General features: G+C 35.5%; 1 protein-coding gene across 2 annotated transcripts; it reads right to left on the minus strand.

The window, feature by feature from the left end:
• Positions 1-375: 375 nt before the first annotated feature.
• Positions 376-12,436, minus strand: LOC138315156 (ubiquitin-conjugating enzyme E2 variant 2-like). Of its 2 annotated transcripts, none has more exons than XM_069255951.1 (5): positions 12,325-12,436; positions 6,543-6,691; positions 5,321-5,443; positions 3,459-3,598; positions 376-1,885 (listed from the first exon to the last, which is right to left on the minus strand). In XM_069255951.1, the coding sequence occupies exons 1-4, from the start codon at positions 12,344-12,346 to the stop codon at positions 3,467-3,469; spliced, it is 426 nt and encodes a 141-aa protein (XP_069112052.1). In that variant the 5' UTR covers positions 12,347-12,436; the 3' UTR covers positions 376-1,885; positions 3,459-3,466. The 2 variants fall into 2 exon arrangements, with proteins under 2 accessions (XP_069112052.1, XP_069112051.1); XM_069255950.1 differs by lacking the exon at positions 12,325-12,436 and adding an exon at positions 11,865-12,018.
• Positions 12,437-12,659: the final 223 nt, after the last annotated feature.

The raw sequence follows: 12,659 nt of genomic DNA on the forward strand, positions 1-12,659 counted from the left end.
TTCAGAAAAGAAACAATGAAGCGATGAAAGTAAGTGGTTTCAGGCCCTCTGGGCCTCTTGTTTTAAATCCACAAATGTTTACACAGTATATATACAGACAAGCGTGTAGTGTTATACAGACAAGTGTAGTGTTACTGTATATAGGTGTCCTTTATATAAAGGTATTGTGCATTAGATGAGGTGTTCTTTTACCTGTAAGTATTTTCCTGATACATGAACAAGTCGGATGTATCAACTTTGTCAAAAGCAGTGACTTTGAAAACATCACATGTTCAACTGGTAAACTATGAGTCTGATATCATTTACTGATATTAGTGTATATATCGTCTGGGTTACACAGGAGCATTGAATCTAATAATTACAATAACAAGAATATCCATACAACAGTTTTATTCAAATGTGCAATGTTTTCATCTATCTAGAGAATTTAATACAGCTAATAATTAAGGAGTCTGCAATGGTAAACAGGTTCTGACATAATTATTTCGATGGATATAGAAGAATATTATTACTGCGTACAGAGCACTTTACATATTTCAAAGGAAAACACAAAGATTTAGAACATACATTGTACTTATACAATTGTTAGATAAACAATTACTTCTTACTTAGATTCAATTTGCATCATAAATTGAGTTCATTAGAATTCCAAACTTAATTTAGACAAAACACACAATAGTTAAATACATTGTACCCGTGTCTACATTTCATAAAATACTACATGTACTTTGGCATTAACTTGTGCTAATTGTTAATTTTATCACTTTTAGACCAGTATATATTGATTTTCAGATTTATATGGATTGAATGGAAACAAGTTACGGGATCAAAGTTGACTTTATTAATATAACAAACATTTAATTGACATAATACATCCTATGGTACTGATTGTATAGTTGTATTATTATAATTGGGCATAGCAACTACAATAAAGTATTCTTACAAAGTTAGACACCATACAAACAGTTCTATCACAGGCAAATGTAGTTCTAAATAACAACAACACTACAAGTCTGAATAGCATATGTACCATAAATCTTATAAAGACTTGTACTTTTCTAGTTACATAGAACTACAAATGTCTGTGGTCCAATATCAAGTTTGTCCAGCTCCATAGAGAAAACATGTATTACTCGTAAAAGAATGCTCATCATGGACAACCTATTCGCAAACAAATGAGGAACTAACCAATAAAAAAAACCAGCAACCTTTTTCAGTTTCTGTGACTAACAAGAGCACATGGAGGAAAAGACACCGCTCATTACTTGGCCTAAGATTGGACAAGCAATACCATGTTTACTTCTGATCAAATCTCGCATGCTAGGCAATAAATTGGTTATGTTTAGCTTGAATTGGTGCGGAAACCAAAGCTTGCACACTATCATATATCATTTCTAGTGGAATGATATTCAGAGAAGCTTTAAATACATTACGCAAGAAATTCTCTAGTAACATTTCAGATTATTTCTGAAAACTGCCCTCTTAAATATGCACGGCAAACATTTTACATATTAGTTTCCTCAATTAATGTAGGGGATAAAAAAAAACCAGCTTGCACAAATGATGATCAAGCCATATTGCCTATATAGGCAATGCTCTCTTGTTTCTATTTCTTCAAAAACAAGACAAAACCAAAGATAATCAAGTAACATTAACATATATACATGATCAGTCCAAGATGAAAAGTCTTGAGCTTTGCCAAGGGATTGTTTCATTACTACTAGAGACATTATCTGTGAAAATTAACACTGTCACCACCCCAAGCTACTCGGGTCTTGTTTTCCTTCTGACCATAATAAGCTTTCTCAGTATGATCTTGTGGTGATCCTTTTAAAGTTTTGAATATCAAAGGTGGAGGAAACTTGGGGGCCAATGGAGTTGAATGCTGTAATGAGAAAATAGCAGGTTATGTACAAACCAATAAGCCAATTCTGAACAATATGTCATGACAAAGTGTTATTCAGTTCAAAAATTAAACTTTTATTATTAGTTTTCAAACTTATTCAATACCAAAGTTATCAGCTTCGGGTAAAATCATTGGATAGATTGGCAGATTAACACAGGTAATGTAATACTATAAATTCTCAAAATGATTGGGTTTAACACAAAACTACTAGAAACGGTTGAGTTATTTAACTAAATATTTGTGTTTTCTGATTGATATAAGGTGTAATTTGACAAATTTTCAATTCAAATGAACGTGTTTAATTTTGTCAAAAGTGGAGCGAGAAAAACATATGAACACGGTTCAATGACAGTAGCATATAACAAGAGGCCCATGGGCCTTAACGGTCATCTGACTATAGGCACAAAATAACATAGTCACAGTATATAGTAGTGACAAACAATTAAGGCAATACAACAGAACCCTTATTTGAAGCTGCAAGTTTCCAAAATGACTTTGACCTTAAAAGTACATAAAGGTCATTCACTTGAACAAACTAAGTAGTTTTTTATCCTAGTTTGCTACAGGCCCAATATCGGTACTCAAGGCCTCTTAGTTATTCACAAGAACTTGTTTCAAGTTTTTTGCCTATTTGATCCCTGTAGCCTTGGATGAAGGTCAAGGTCCATCATTTGGACAAACTTGGTAGCCCTTCATCCTATATAGTATGCCACAGGCCCAATATGAGTACCCTGGGCCTTTTGGTTCTTGAGAACAAGTTGCTAAAAATATTTTTAGCCTATTCGACCCCCTGTGACCTTGAATGAAGGTCAAGGTTATTTTTCAACAAACTTGGTAGCCCTTCATCCCAGCATGCCGCAGGTCCAATATGAGTATACCCTGGGCCTTTTGGTTCTTGAGAAAAAGTCCTTAATATTTTTTAGCCTATTTGACCACTGTGACCTTGAATGAAGGTCTAGGTCCATCATTTAAACAAAATTGTTAACCCTTCATCCCAGCATGCCACAGGCCCAATATCAGGTCTCTAGGCCTCACAATTATTTAAAAGAAGTTGATTAAGTATTTTAGCCTATTTGACCCCTGTGACCTTGAATGAAGAATGAAGATCAAGTTTATTCATTTGAACAAACTTGGTAGCCTTTCATCCCAGCATGTCACAGACTCAATAAGAGTACCCTGGGCCTTTTGGTTCTTGATAAGTCGTTTTAAGATTTTACCCCTGTGACCTTAAATGAAGGTCATGGTCATCATTTCAACAAACTCAGTAGATATTCATCCCAGCATGCTGCAGGCTCAATATGAGTATCCTGGGCCTTTTGGTTATTTAGAAGAAGTCTTTTAAATGGAAAATTTATGCACAGCGAACGGCAAACGTCGGACAGCGCACGAGGACGGATGGTGCATGATGACAAAAAATTCTAACCATCATATACTGTTGAATAATTTCTGATTTCCTGAATTAAGAACTATTTAAATTTAATTCTACTACCGATATATGGTGACCACATAACAGTGTCAGCAATAACAGTTATCACATCCATTGATTTAGTACCTGTTGATTCAGAATTCTCCATCAGGTGGCTGCCTCGATCGTGAATTTTCTTTTGTTGACATTGTATTCCTCAATGCGGTCAGTATGCTTTGAATAGTGTATGACGGTTGCCAATTTTGTATTAATTTTTTTAAGTCCACCTGTAAAGAATGTCAAATTAAACATAAGAACATACAAGGAAATACATGTATATACAAAGAACTTGAAGAAAAATCATGTCCTGTACAAGGTATGTCTGAGCCTCAAACACTCTACAGTCAATGAATACTTGTAACTTCTAACACTACATCATATATATCCACAAGTTCCAGCATGTTAGTTTCTTGTATAAGGTGGACCCATATATATATATATCAATCCAGTGCCTCAATTTGTATACATGATAATAGATCTAGAAATGAGTCTGGAAAATCTCATGCTTTTAATCAATGTAATTACTCAAAAGTCAAGATATAGGCGACAGTGACTTAGTTCTGTAGCACAATATTCTGTCTCGCTTTCATTAGTTTAACTAGACCCTTTAAGATGCTACACCGCCGACAAAAACAGGAGCAGACAAATTAGTAATTTTGTTTAGTTACAAAAGTTACTTAATTTACACCATTTCCATGGTACTATGTCCTATATGGAATTAAGTCTAGGCTCACACTAGCTTTCCAGTTTGCTTAGCAAAAGTTGTGAAAGTTATTTTTTCTCTATAGCAAATAAGAATTTCATTTAGCAAATTCTGAAACTATTAAATTACTAAGGACCATCAAATAATGTTTTTTATGCATCAAGTGAAAAGTACACACATACAAAAGATCCTGATCATTCATTAAACCATACTCTGTCGTGCGTATTGTTACTTTACATCGCTTCAACATTAAAATATACATGTATATGGTACAGTAACTGATTAATTTATGAACTGTTTTAGATTTGCTATGAAAGTAATGTGACTGAAAAAACTATGAAGCTTGTGTCTGCGCGATTGGATATCGGGTGTGTGAAGAAAACGTTAAGCATTTTTTGCGAATTAGGATGAATTTATTTTAGCAAATAGCCAGATCGATTCGTTATTAACGAAAATGTGAAAAGGTAGCGTGAACCCAGTAAGTACAAATTGTGCATGCACCAAAGCAAAATAAATTATTTTATATTATTTTTTGTGTTAATTAGACCTATATTTGCACAATTATACATCAGTTATTGTACAAATGATGGGTATCATTTATGCTCTATCGACGGTGGAGCATCTTTAAATAATAGGACATACATACAGTCTGCACAGCTAAATTCCCTCCGCAAATGATTTTGATTGGAGATGACAAACAAGAGGCCCAGAGGGCCTGTATCGCTCACCTGGTTTATTTAGTAATTGTCATACACAAGAGGCCCACCCCTTAGGCCCCTTTGGAGGTCAGCAACACCATTTGTACAATTTTGAATCCCCGCCCAAAAGGATGTTACCAATGCAATACAAGTGCTATATCCAATGCTTTGTTTCAGAGAAGAAGTCTTTTATATGGAATTAGCCTAAATGATCCTTTTGGCCCCGCCCCTCAGGCCCCCAGGGGGTCAGCACCACCAATTGTACAATTTTGAATCCCCACTCCATAAGGATGTTACCAATGCAATATGAGTGCTCTCCAATTCTTAGTTTTAGAGAAGAAGCCGGTGGGGTGGTGGTGGGGGCAGCCGAATAATTTGTACAATTTTTCAGTTAGTACCTCTATGATGCTATCAGTCAAATTTATTTAAATTCCGACCAGCGGTTATGAAGAAGTCGATTGTTGGGCAAACGGACAACCGACACCGCAGTATCTCATAAGCTCACTTTGGTCATTCCGACCAGGTGAGCTAATAATGCTAGTACTCACCTTTCCATCTGGACCAACAACATTTAAATTTATTCTAGATTTAAATGTAACGACTGGCGGACAATGTGGATATGAATCTTGACATATTACATTCACTGTGTAGATTTTGGATTCATAACTAGTCTGAAAATTAAAAAAATATATATTAATGATAATAGTATTCCATACACTTGATTAACATACACTAGTCTTCTACTTTTGGAAGAAGGCCTTCTGATGAGCCTTAAATTTCCATGAGAGAAAGAAATATCATTACCAGATGACGGAGCAGTGATGCCAGGATGACTCAACAAAGCCTTCGTTATCTCTTTTTTTTTTATCTGCTTTCCTAAGCCTTGCACCAAAATAAACCTTGGAGAACTGTAAGATACTAATTATAACCATGTATTCTCTATATATCAACCCCTAGGCTATGTCATAGCAAAAACTGAAGGCTATGTCATAGCAAAAACTGAAGGCTCTACATATAACAACAGATGAAACAGGTAGTTTGATCCTTTGAAGTATGTCCATCAAAAGAATCGAATAACGAGGTGTCACTCTCTGACATTTTCAAAGAAAGTGTCTTTAGGCCTGTTAATGGTCAGTTTTCTCCCCAAAATGCATTCAGTTTTGATATGACATAGCCCATGGGTGGATATAACGATAGTGATAGCAGTGATTTTTCTCCTTATATAACTGGGGACGATAAATTTATCGACCCCATCCCAATGCCAAACACACTATTTATTCCCAATTACAATGAAAAATTCCCAAATAAAATCTCTGAAAAACAAACAATCCCCTCTTTGTTTAATCTCAAACAAACTACTCTGAAACTATTGTGATGGTCAGAGTGGTCGTCATCTTTTGATAAAATGAAACAGTTTACTGTTTAACAATATCTAATCACCTGTAATACCATGTTCAGTAATGTTTAACTTTTTCCCCAAACTGCTCTTTCTGCATTAAAATTCCCAATTTGTTACAAAAACTTTTTTCCCAAAATACCCTGAAAAATCACTGGATAGTGAACCCCTGGAATATCTAGGTTGTCACTGGAGAAAATCCACTGTTCTGCTCTCATTACATGCCAATTGTATCAAATGGTTTTCAAATTAACTTGCAGCCCAGAGAATTGAGGATGTCTACAGTGGTAACATGATGGAGTTTATACACTTGTGTATCATGACCTAGCAACCTGTATTACATAAAATATATAGCATACACATGAGGAACTTACACGAGGGGGTCCTATAATAGTACAAGTCCAGGCTGTCAGTGTATTATCATTTTCTGATGATAGACCCCATGATACAGTTCCATCACCACATCCTTTTTCTCCATTCTCCAACTCGTCCAGGAGTCGAAAGTTTCTGGGAATTTCAACAGCTGCAAAACAAATTAACAAGAAGTCTTCTTATTCATTTTATATATTCAAATGTAAGTTAATTGTTACAGACCACATCACCTGCTCAATGACAGTGCACATATGCATATAAAACAAGGACATAGTCATTCAGATCCCCCGCCAATGGAGATGTCAAAGCTGGAGTAAGTTTGATTGTGGAGACTTATGTGTATGAAAAAAAAACAGGAAAAAGGAAGTTGAGCTAAAGAAAGATGGAGTATAATACAAGTAGAGCGGGGCTGCAATTGTTGAATCAGGTATACAGCCTTGACATTTATATTAGACTATATACACAAAGATGGGTGGAGTTTTGCAAAGTAACATTTACCATTTACCATGATATTTTCAGCAATGTTTCCATGGTAACGGAAAAAGTGCAAAAAATGAAAACCTAAAAATAGCAAAAGGTACTACTAGACCATAAACAGAAAGTGTCTATGAAGTTTCGTGGAAATATCTCTGCTGGTTTTAGAGTTATGCTCCGGAAATGAACCTGCTACAAAAATATGATATTTTCAGCAATGTTTCTATGGTTACAGAAAAAAGCACAAAAAGTGAAAACCTAAAAATAGCAAAAGGCACTACTAGACCATAAGAACAATGTGTCTATGAAGTTTCATGGAAATATCTCTGCTGGTTTTAGAGTTGTGCTCCGGAAACGATTCTTACACAAAAATCTGCCATTTTCAGCAATGTTTCCATGGTTACAGAAAAAAGTACAAAAAGTGAAAACCTTAAAATAGCAAAAGGCACTACTAGACCATAAGACTAATGTGCCTATGGAGTTCCGTGCATATATCTCAACCAGTTTTCCAGTTATGCTGCGGAAACTAACCTGGTACAAAAATATGATATTTTCAGCAATGTTTCCATGGTTACGGAAAAAGTGCAAAAAAATGAAAACCTAAAAATAGCAAAAGGCACTACTAGACCATAAGAACAATGTGTCTATGAAGTTTCATGGAAATATCTCTGCTGGTTTTAAAGTTATGCTCCGGAAACGAACCTGGTACAAAAATATGATAATTTCAGCAATGTTTCCATGGTTACCGAAAAAATGCAAAAAATGCAAACCTAAAAATAGCAAAAGGCACTACTAGACCATAAGATCAATGTGTGTATGAAGTTTCGTGGATATATCTCTACTGGTTTTAGAGTTATGCTCCGGAAACAATTCGTACGGACGGACAGGCGGACGGACGGACAGGCGGACGGACGGAACCCATTTGTATATCCCCCGCCACTTCGTTGGGCGGGGGATAATAAAACATCTAAAAATGGTCTCAAATAGCGGCACCCCCCTCAGTCATTTACCAGAGCCCGGCTCCCTTATTAGAGAAAGTATGGTATTCATTAATATAATTCAACAGGTAGAAACATGAGGATGTGTGTGAGAGAGTGTACTGATGTGTATATTAATAAATCTGATGTTTAATTTTTATAAAATGTTGTATGTTACTGGAAGAGGGAAAGGGTTGATATTGGCACTGCATATCCCATTGTGTATAATTTAATTGATATATGCATATAAGACATAACATCAATTAATAACACATATGCATATTGTAATAGCACCATTACATAGTCCCCCAAGCAACGCCCTCTCCCCACCTGCAACAAATCAAGAATGCAAATGCACAGTTTATGAAAAATTTTGATGCACTTTTATATTGGAATTCAAGGTCTTCTAATATGTACATACCTAATATAAGGCTATTTTCAGAGGAACTGATCATCATGATTTAGAAATGATCCATGACTGTATGATATCCCTTTAAATTTAAAGTTACCTTAGTAAAACCCCCATTTACCAATTTTCAATGAATTGCAGCCGAAAATTTGATAGGGCAGCCGGCTGGGACACTGGGTAATTACAAGGGATACTAGTCGTCTAAACCTTCATTTGCCCTCTAAGTATAACAATATCAAACAGTCTTTCTGGAATCGACATAGGGCAGATCCATTTGCCATGAGAAAAAAAAAATAATAGACAATCCTATATCAGCTTTGTTCCGCGACATCTGCTTCTCAAGTACCTCCTGACCTCCTAGCGATATTGTATACCTCTTAATTGTTATGTTATATTTATTCATTTGTTATGTTGTAATCTTGATCTATTTTCAATATTTATAACATTTATGCTTTGAACGGAACTGCCGAACGGAAGTTGGAACGTTCATAACCCGTTCTCGGAAGATTTCTGACAGACATTACTGATTACATACTTTACAATAGTCACATGTCTTTCTCGGCAACAATGTTACAATGTCGGCTTACCTCGGTTAGTTTGACTAAATGGGACCCACCTAACGATGTTCAATATTTATTTGATTTGTATCAAAATTTTCCTTATCATTATTGCTTATATCTTGACTTCCATTTAGTCCTTTCTTTGCATGATTTACAACATGATTTGGTAAGCTTCTTTTGCACCCCCCACTCAAATATGTCAAAAAATGTTAAAAATATGTTTTGTGCATTATTTTTGACTATTTCAATCATAAGAATATAAAGGCACAAAGTTTTATAAATGTTTTTCTTGGCAGCATGTTGATCCCCCCCTCCAAAAAACTACCAACTTATCTTCATTTTGCCTGGTTCGCCTATTTTATTTTGTGACTGTTTTTTTCAACACAATTTCACTACAAAATAGTTCTATAGTGATTATAATAGTCTGACACAGTTTCTGATGATGTTTTCAGGTTCCGTTTCTTTGTACAACTGGCCTCCCCTGTCCGTGTCTATCTCGGAATGCTGAAGGAACCAATGTTTCCTGAACAGCAACGTAACGTCAACTGAAAACTTGTTGACAAAACAATAAATCAACAAAATACTCTTTATCAAAAAATTAGAGATGCAACTCCTGAGCCAGGTACTGAATGGTATTTTCTAGGTTGGTGCTGCTGGTTGCCGACAAATTTTTGGCCTTAAAGGCAGGCCGTCATCAGAGCACAGCTACTCTTTAGTTTTCCAGTATGGTTTGTTCTTTCAGCACAAGATTCTAGTTGATAATCAGGCAGCATTATTACACATTTGTGACACATGAACCTCGCCAATGTCCTCCTCTTTGTCAATACTGAATAAACTCCTACTTGCGTCAGTAACACGCTGACCACATTATTATGGAGACAAATCAGAATCACCAATAAATAAAATCCACCACACTGTCCCTGCTATTATTATTAGAAAATTTGGGGGTAAATCATCGTTACTGTTGGAATCAGCCATATTACAATAAACTCACAACAATAGGTACTACGTACGTATACTTAACAACGATATATAATCTCCTATGCATTCGATATATCGTTTGATTCTGATTTTTATTACAAACGTTTATCTGAAAATGATTAATAAGTCATATAAGTAAATATTAATGCATGAAAAAGAGCTTCGTGAAGCAGTGGATAGAGCACTGGACCAGAAACTAAGGTAAGTGGAAAGTCGATGAATTAAATCCCACTGAAGGCATCTAAGTAAAATTGAAATCTTTTAAAATATGTCATCTTTTCATTGTGTTGTGATTTTAAATATGGTGTTGAGTGAAAATAAGTGTGTTGTAGCTCAGAGAAATGACATTTTAGAGAAAAAAGTATTTTTATTTATCTTTTATTAAATTCAATTTGTACCCCCAAAAAAGACAAGCCCCATTTTTTTCCTATTGACCTTGAGTGGGGGTGCAAAAGGAAGTCTTTCCCAGGACTTCTAAATCATAAAATAAAATAAGACAGATACGGATATTGGTAATAATTGGGACTTTAAGCAGTCTGTGACTACAGCTTCACCATACTGGCGAAAGAACTCAGCAGAGCAGGACAGAAAAACGTTACAATATACATGTATATATACAATCTTACAATTTCAAATGGAGGTTTACCTTGATTAATTTCTTTTCATACCATGAAAGACAAAGTGAATATTTGCCCCCCCCCCCCCCCAGCTAGCATATCAACATTCTTTCAATTTTCAATATGATGATGAGTGAAAGAGACAGGTTGATGAGCCAGAGTGTATATGTTTGTCTACAAAGTTATCTAATAATGCTGTTTAAACACACACAAGCTATGAAATGGAGTTCAGGCCAGAAATTCATTTCAGTTTACGTGTTGTATGTATTAACTGCATACTTGCCAACTTTTTGAAATTCCCATGGGGGTAATTTCATGTATTTAAACTTTTAACCTCAAGAAAGTCTACTTAGTAACCCTCTATGAAGAAATTAAAGGTTCAATTTTAATTTTTTGCATATTTTGACCTGTTCTTTCTGATGGTATAGTAAGATTTTTGACATTTTGAATATTAAAGAATTTGGACTTGCTAAAATGACCTAAAATGCAGGGCTCGAATCTCAGGCTGTTTTACTTGCTTTTTGCAAGTAGATATACCAGAATAGCAAGTGGAAAAAATATGCACTTGCTTATTTTAGCAAGTGGTTTTTATCAGGGACAACTGTAAAAATGACATAATGATTGTGAAAAAATTGTTTTAATGGAAAATATGGGGACTCAGTTCTTACAATAATGTTGTTGATATACATTATGTACTTATACACCTCACATCATCATGCAAAAATAAAGGATTTTATATATAACAAAACTGTAATTTGAATACGGATATTAATTATAAGTAAAAATATATTTTAGCAAGTAAAAATTTAGGGCACTTGCTATTTTTAGCAAGTGACAAAAAATGTAAAATTCGAGCCCTGAAATTGGGGTTAAAAATCGAGAGTTTCCCTTCAAAATAGGGAGGGTTGGCAAGTATGTAACTGGAGAATTTTTAATTGGGTGCCTCGGTAGCTGTGATCGCTAATGCGCTGGCAGGAATCGCCAGATGCATTCAAGCGTGAGCTGCAGACCGCTCGCTTCAGTAAGGGGTTTGACTCCTGCTCAAGGTGATGTCTGTTGGGTTTGTTGTCCCCACGGTGGTTTTCCCTTGTGGTTTTCCTCCACCATTAGACAACAACAAGTGTCAGTGCATTCTTGGGGGGCTGGGTGTATATGGTAATAGTTAAATTAATTGTTCTCTGTGTATGGTTGCATGTGCATGTTTGTATATAAATTGTAGTTAGTTTATGTTGATAGAGTTGGTTGTTGGATGTCATAGACACTAAACCCAGTATTCCCTTGTGAAATGTATCGGACTTCGTTGTACCGTCATATAGGCAGGTGCTCCAATGCCGGAGGAATTTACGTTGATACATACATCACGTCATAGTCGACAGAGAAAGTGGAAATGGTGAAAAATGCATTGTGTACATTACAAGTACCGGTATGTTCTTTAGGCAGTTATTAAATTTGTTCAGATTGGTAGTATGATATCGGATGTGGTTTTTAAGTCATTCACTTTCCAATTATTGAATAACTGATTAATCGATCAATCGGTAGAATGCTGATGAATTAATCATCCATTTCAATGTCTCTTATGACGTGATCAAGATGAGGTTGCCATGAGGAAGTGGCGGCTGTAAAAAATATTTGTTAAACCAAACACGCGATGGAATAGACCGGAAAATTGAAATTGCGAAATAATAGTCACAAGTAATTGTCGTTTAGACTTAAAATATGTAAATTAACCGATAAATTATCCAATAAATTCATATCTTGAAATGTACCTTCTCTTCCTTTACCCGCCATGTTGGAAACGCAATCGGATTCCCTCGGAGAAATTTCCGGTAATCTTCGGAAATGATAAAGTTCGAAAACCCTCGGACTTTATCTATCTAAAGGTTCCGAACGGGTGTGTCGATTATCCCATACTACCACGCACTACCCCATACTGCAACACACAACCTATGGTGGCTGATTACGGCCATAACCCCATACTATCGATTTTCAGTCATTGTTAAAGGCCCACTACCTTTCCAGGGCAAAATTTAAAGGTTTCTTAAAAAACATTACTAACATCAGAAAACCCATGCCCATTGCCCTAAGATGAGGTTACAACACC

Source organism: Argopecten irradians, chromosome 2 (genome assembly GCF_041381155.1).
Source record: "Argopecten irradians isolate NY chromosome 2, Ai_NY, whole genome shotgun sequence".
In the NCBI taxonomy this organism is placed as follows: Eukaryota; Metazoa; Mollusca; class Bivalvia; order Pectinida; family Pectinidae; genus Argopecten; species Argopecten irradians.

Excerpts from the sequence above, each read along its gene's own strand:
- LOC138315156 (XM_069255950.1), bottom strand. The coding sequence starts at position 11,913 with ATGTATCAACGTAAATTCCTCCGGCATTGGAGCACCTGCCTATATGAC. Across the intron at positions 5,444-6,542 it reads CTATTATAGGACCCCCTCGT|ACTAGTTATGAATCCAAAAT; the intron begins GTAAGTTCCTCA and ends TTTAATTTTCAG. Across the intron at positions 3,599-5,320 it reads TTGTTGGTCCAGATGGAAAG|GTGGACTTAAAAAAATTAAT; the intron begins GTGAGTACTAGC and ends CATTCTTTACAG.